Source organism: Myotis lucifugus, unplaced genomic scaffold, assembly GCF_000147115.1.
Source record: "Myotis lucifugus unplaced genomic scaffold, Myoluc2.0 scaffold_724, whole genome shotgun sequence".
Lineage (NCBI taxonomy): Eukaryota > Metazoa > Chordata > Mammalia > Chiroptera > Vespertilionidae > Myotis > Myotis lucifugus.
In genome coordinates this window covers 182,745-189,701 of record NW_005871772.1, presented here as the reverse complement: position 1 = coordinate 189,701, position 6,957 = coordinate 182,745, and the positions used below count along the sequence as shown (strand labels likewise).

Below are 6,957 nucleotides of genomic sequence, written 5' to 3'. Positions count from 1 at the left end.
CGACCCACAGGTTGAGAACCGCTGCGGGGGGGGTTCCCTGGCTCCGACCTCTCCCGCGCTCCGGGGAACTCACATTTGAAGGGCCACCATCACGGGGGACGACGCGTTCACGTCCTTCCCTTCCCTCCGCGGGCCGTGGGGGAAGCTGTCGTGCTTCCTCTTCCGGAACCCGCCCGCTCCTGCCGCGGACAAGGAGACAAGAGTCGGACAGGCCCGGCCACCACCCGGAGGGGACCCCTTCCTGCCCTGGGAGCCAAGCAGACGCCCGCGGGGCCCCACTCGGCTCTCTTCCCCCCCAAACCTTCCCACTCGCTCAGCCGGGCCACCCCCCCAACAGGCTCCTTCATCGGGCACGAGGCGGATTATCACCCAACCACGTTGTTTAAAAACAGCTCGTGCATTTAAGGAGACGAAGGTGTTCAATGGGGCCAGTGTGCGTGTGTGGTGGAGGGGGGACGGGGGAGAGGACATGGGGGAGTCACCAGGACCGCCGCCCCCCGGCCTGCACGGGGTGAGGGCATCCCTCGGGAGGGGAGGGGGAAATCCTACAAAAAGCCTGGCGATCCACCCGCTTTGGGTAAATAACGCCCCGGGCTGTGGGAGACGCCACCTTCTTTGTTGCTCATGTCGTCACGGCCGGAGGCGAGACGCGTAGAGACAGAGGGTCTCGGACCCGGCAGAGAGCGGGAGGCGGCGGGGGAAGAGCCTGCCAGGGGCCCTCTGACGTCGACGCACGAGCCGGAAGCGCGCGGCCGCAGACACTCAAGTCCCGCCTTCTCCCGCGCACACTTCCGGTCGCGTCCCAGTCTCGCAGCCACGAGCTCCGCCCCGAGCCAGTCCCGGAAGACCTCGGCTCCGCGTGCCCTCTGCCGTGCCTGACGACAGAAGCGACTCGACACGCTTCCTAGCGTGCGCTGCTAATAAATAAGACGATCTGTCCTCCTGTAGCTGAGGTCCTTGTGAAGGTGGAAAAGGTGCGTGATTTTTTTTTTTTTTTTTCTTGAGGTGCCTTTGGAACACCCTCGCGTTCCCTCAGCGAGGACCCAGCCTCCAGCGCGGTGCATAGTGGGAGTTGTAGTTCGCCAGCGCAGCCGGTCCTGCCAGACTGGGAGGAAGGAACGAACCCACTTAGGCGCCTATGGGGGGGGGTCTTCTTAGGATGGGGGTGGAACCTTACCGAGTTACTTTTTATTTTGATTTTCTAAATAGATTTTTTATTGATTTTAGAGATGAAGGGAGAGAGAGAGAGAAACATCAATGATGAGAAAGAATCATTGAGTGGTTGCCTCCTGCAAAGCCAATATTGGGGATGAAGCTCGCAACCTGGGTTTGTGCCCTAACTGGAAATTGAACCACGAACCTTTTGGCTCATGGGACAATGCTCAACCAACTGAGCTACACCAGCCAGAGCAGATTGACTTAATTTTTAAAAAATATTTTTTATTGATTTCAGAGAGGAAGGGAGATGGAGAGAGAAACATCAGTAAGAGGGAATCATTGATCAGCTTCCTCCTGCACGTCCCCAGTAGGGGGCAGAGCACCCAACCTGGGCATGTGCCCTGACCTGGAATCAACCTGTGGCTTTTTGGTGCATGGGATGATACTCCAACCAACTGAGCCATACCGGCCAGGTCATGGGCTGCCCTCATATTGCCCTGAGACACCTGCCTATTGCTTCCATGGTGATCTGTCCAAGACGGTGTAGGGGAGAAGCCAAGTTAGACTGTAAAAGCTCTGGTCTTGCCCTAGCCGGTTTGGCTCAGTGGATAGAGCGTCGGCCTGAGGACCAAAGGGTCCCGGGTTCGATTCTGTTCAAGGGCACCTACCTGGTTGCAGGCTCCTCCCCGGCCTGGACCCTGGTCAGGGCTCGTGCAGGAGGCAACCAATCAATGCATTTCTCTCACATTGATGTTTCTCTTTCCCTCTCTAAACATCAATGGAAACATATCCTTGGACAAGGATTAAAAAAAATAAAAGCTCTGGTCTTGGCCCCAGGCTGAGGCCCCGCTGGCCATCCCCTTGGGTGGGTCCAGTCCTTCCCACACAGTATGAATCCTCCCGGCTGGGTTTCTCACAGCTTCAGGTTGGGTCCTCTGATCCCTGCTTCCCTACCACTTCTGACTTGGGGAGATCCATGGCTCGCAGTAGCCTGTCCTGGCTGCCTTCTTACAGGAGCCTGTCCACCTACATCTTCTAGGCCTTTCTAGACAAACTTGATTATCAAATATAGTGAATTTTTTCAGCGAACGGGCCTTTGAAGGATGCTGTCATTTGGAAGCTCAGTCTTACTTGGACTCCTTGAAACAGGGCTCCATGGAAAGACGACCACACACATCCCCACTCTTCACTCTGGAGGGATATTTCGTCTTTTTCTTTCGTCCCCCCCCCCTTTTTTTCTCTTCAGTGCTTTGTCCAAAAGAGACACTTGATAAATACATGGAGACTTGCTTCAGATATATATATCTAACTCTTGTTAGATGTTTTCCAATGAACTGATTAAACTATCTGTAATGGAAAGTGCTGCCTTTCTTTTCTTAATTTTAAGTCTGAGTACCTAAAAGTTCTGAGGAAGGGTGTGTACCAGTGCAGAGCAAATTCCTGATGTGATTAGTCAAGCTACCTGACTTCAAGCAAGTTTTATTTCTGTCTCTGTTCCTGACAAACTGCATGGCCTATTTCTGCTTGGCCCAGATCAGGTTTGATCAACATGTTTGGCCAGGGAAAATTGGTAAATCCCAAATTAAATCAACTTGTTTGGGCAAAACAAATGAATATATTATGACATGAGCCAAGCAGGAACTTCCCCTGCAACTTTCCTATGAACATGACACATGTTCAACGTCTAAAGGTTTCTCCCACGACGGCAGGGAGCCGAGTTGTACCTGCCTGGGTGCGTGTCAAAGGGTTGCACAAGTTTAGGAGCCTGTGATATGCCGATTTGACTCAGAACTGAATGATGGACAGAGTAATGTTACCTGAAGAGCATCTGATGTTAATCTCCAATCTGCCTCTGGTTCTGGTGAGACTGCTTGGTGAAACTCTGAGATGGAAAACAGAAATGCTCTCTTATCGGGACCTTTGATTTTTAACGGCCCTCTTTTGAAAGTGCCTAGATTAGCCCGTGAAAGTAGTCATTTCTGCCATATGCATGTGGCTTTCAAGTTTACTGAAAACCTACTTCCTCTCCCGTGGTATTTCATGAGGCATTGTTTTTGTTTTCAGTGATGAGTATGTACCTGGATAGCAAGAATATTGTGGTTCTATATATTGATTTCAGAGAGGAAGGGAGAGGGAGAAGGAGAGAGAGAAACATCAATGATGAGAGAGAAGCATTGATCAGCTGCCTCCTGCACGCCCCCTACTGGAGATCGAGCCTGCAACCCGGGCATGTGCCCTGACCCGGAATCCAACCTTGACCTCCTGGTTTATAGGTTGATACTCAACCACTGAGCCACACCAGCTGGGCAAAAATATTGTGGTTCTTGATGGTTCATAGATAGCCTCAGAAATCTATACCCAGTTATTGATATTTGAGAGGATCACTGGCAGCCAGATAAATTCTTGGATTGCACTAGGGCTTATATTTAGAGACAGCACCGTCGAGCAAAGTAACACAGTTTGGGGAGTTAAATGGGCCATGCCCTCCCATATCTAGGTTATAATTCTGAAAGTGCTGAGAGTTAGACAAAGCCAAGACTATGGTTTTATTCTGACACAAAGAAAAATTTGTTTGTCGGGTGGCTGAAGGGGATAGGGAAAATGTCTGCTAACATTTCAACATCAGATATTAACTATTTAATATTAATTAATTTTTCCATTCTTCAGTGACCAAACATTTTTTTTTACCTTTTTTATTCCTTTTAAACTGAGCAACTCACTTGGTTGCTTTTTTCCGACCAAACATTTTTTTTAAATTGTTGACATTATTACAGATGTTCCCCATTTGAACAAATATTTTTAAACATCTGTCATGTACTAAGTAAGCAAGAACACACAGTCTGGTGGAAAAATTGAATTATAAACTAATACTTTTAGAAAGATTATTCTGGTAGAATGTATGACAGATGGGAAAACACATGTGCTCAAGACGGGTATTATAATAATCCAAGTCAGAAGCAATGAGAACTTAAACTGGAGCCCTAGGACGAATAACAGGGGAGAACTGATTGGAGAGAACTTTCTGGAGTTGACCAGAACTGGATTAAGATACAGACCAGCCCTAGCCAGTTTGGCTCAGTGGATAGAGTGTCGGCCCAAGGACTGAAAAGTCCCGGGTTTGATTCTGGTCAAGGGCATGTACCTCAGTTGCAGACTCAGTCTCCAGGTCCCCGGCCCAGTCTGGGTTGATGTGGGAGGCAACCAATCAATGTCTCTCTCTCACATTGATGTTTCTCTCTATATATCTCTCCCATTCCCTTCCACTCTCTCTCTAAAAATCAATGGGAAAATACCCTCAGGCGAAGAATTAACCAAAAACAAACAAACAAACATCACTATACAATGCATATGCACATTATGTATCTATACTTCATACATATGCATTATCTATATTATAAAAGGCCTGTGGCCATAATGACCAACGAGCAGCAGCTCTCCCAGCGGGTGGGGCGGGGCGGGGCGCGGTGTGAGAGCTATGAGCAGCGATGGGCAGGGCGGCCAGCTGAGGCAAGCAGAGGCAAGCTACTCGCGCATGATTTCGTGCACGCTGGGCCTCTAGTGTATATATAATATATATATCATATAGTCACACGTACTACTATAATGTGTATACATACATAGCACCCACTATGGTAATGTATACTGACCTCCAATGTAGATAAAATGGAAGCATGTCTGCTTGGTCTTACATCTATCCATACAGCTATAGAAATCGTAACTAACAAGGAAGCAGTTCGTAGTGCGCTGAGGCTCCTGAACAAATGGGTTATGATTAATTGTGAGGGGAATCTTAATCGCCCACGGCAACCACAACCACAACCACAGTGTTTTGGGGTGCAGATTGCGGCTGCCCTCAGGAGATGACTTGCACTTTAACTCCCCACTCCCTGCCTCTACTGTCATCCAACATTTCAAGGAAACTCGGGGTCACTATTACATCCTTTCTGTAAGGGTTCCCTAGATAATCCCTATCGGGGAACATGCTTTTTCTCCCATCTTTCAAAAATTGTCTTGCTTGACTCCACTACTCCCTTTAATCACTGCTCTATTTTTGTCCTCTTTGGAGCAAAAATCCTATACTTGTCTCCAGCCCACTCATGGTTCGTCACGATCTACTTAAGGAAGCTGTACATTCACATTTCATCAAAGTGTTCGTGAAACTTATCGAAGAGAGCCCGGTCACAGACCTCAATGACATACACATTCCTAAAGAGTTTTGAAAGATTTTGATTCTTTCGAAAATAGTTTTCGAAACCGAATTTAATATAAAATCGATTTTCTAAAATGTATGCAGTGTAAATGCAAGGGAAACGCTTTAGACATTTCATTCGAAACTTGTTCAAGAAGTAGGTCTTCTCTAACAGCAGTGAATTTCTCATCATCTTCACACTGCACCACATTCAAGTGAGAAATGTTCATTTGCCTCTTCCTTTACTGTTTTGCATGTTCATTTTGAAATCTGATTGAAATTCATTCAGCACAGAAGACAATTTCATTTTCATGAAGGCTCTTTCAGACTCGATACCTTTGCAAAAATATAAAAGAAATAACCCAGACCTCCAGCAACTGCCAAAGAAGGATGTTTGTTGGAAACATGAAAAAGAAAGCATCAAAATAAAATTAAATTAAAAATTTTAAAACCCTGGGGAGCCAAAACCGGTTTGGCTCGGTGGATAGAGCGTCGGGCTGCGGACTGAAGGGTCCCAGGTTCAATTCCGGTCAAGGGCATGTACCTGGGTTGCGGGCACATCCCCAGTAGGTGTGCAGGAGGCAGCTGGTCGATGTTTCTCTCACATCGATGTTTTTTACTTTCTATCCCTCTCCCTGCTCTCTGTAAAAATCATTAAAATATAAAATTAAAAAAAAATTTAAAAACCCTGGGGAAAGGCAGCAGGATTGATCAAACTCAGAAAAGTAACTGGAGAAAAAAACATGGTTCTAAAAAGTGAAGAATAAACTACAAGGTGCCCAAAGAAAAAGGAATTCAAATAAAAGTCTACTGAGAATCATGGAAGAAAGCTAGTAAAACAGCAAAAGAATGAAAGCGAGATAAAGACATTTTAAAAGGGATCAGAGAGGATGTGATAGAAATAGAAAACAGACACGCACATAAATTAAACATACACATACTTGGAATTTTTGAAGAAGAGAAATAAAACAATGGAACAAAACTAGTGTTTAAGTTTTTTAAAGTAACTTCCCAGAAGCAAGAAAACTTAAGTATTACAGGAGCTCACCACATTTATGGAGAAAATGATCCATTATGAATTCTGAGACATATTTTGGAAAAATCACTAGATTCTAAAGACAAAAGAAAAAGCCTCAGAGTCTGCAGGCATGAAGATAAAATACTTACAAAATAGGCAAGAAAATTAAACTAGCATTAGACTTCTCAAGAGCAACATACAAAGCTTTTTTTTATATATATTTTTTATTGATTTCAGAGAGGAAGGAAGAGGGAGAGAGATAGAAACATCAATGATGAGAGAGAATCATTGATGGGCTGCCTCCTGCATGCCCCCTATTAGGGATAGAGCCCACAACCTGGGCATGTGCCCTTGACTGGAATCGAACCTGGGACCCTTCAGTCTGCAGGCTAAGGCTCTATCCACTGAGCCAAACCAGCTGAGGGCAAAGTTTTTTAAACATTTCAAAATGTATATAGCTTTATGCCAGAACATGTCCGGCCCTCTTTTAAGAAAAGAAAACAGCCAAAACTGGTTGGCTCAGTGGATAAGAGCGTCGGCCTGCGGACTGAAAGGCCCAGGTTCGATCCGGCAAGGCATGTACCCTGGGTTG

The 6,957-nt window shown here is 46.3% G+C and overlaps 1 protein-coding gene across 2 annotated transcripts in view; it reads right to left on the bottom strand.

Moving 5' to 3' along the window:
* TSNAX (translin associated factor X) overlaps positions 1–926 on the bottom strand; it is a 14,219-nt gene extending 13,293 nt beyond the window's left edge. Inside the window, exons 1-2 of one of the 2 annotated variants that reach the window (XM_006105773.3) lie at positions 611–926; positions 83–179 (exon numbers count right to left, since the gene is read on the bottom strand). In XM_006105773.3, coding sequence (XP_006105835.1) covers positions 83–179; positions 611–626 — 113 coding nt within the window. In that variant the 5' untranslated portion in view covers positions 627–926. Of the gene's footprint in view, positions 1–73; positions 180–610 lie in introns of both variants that reach the window. The other variant, XM_023746709.1, reaches the window with a different exon arrangement.
* Positions 927–6,957: the final 6,031 nt, after the last annotated feature.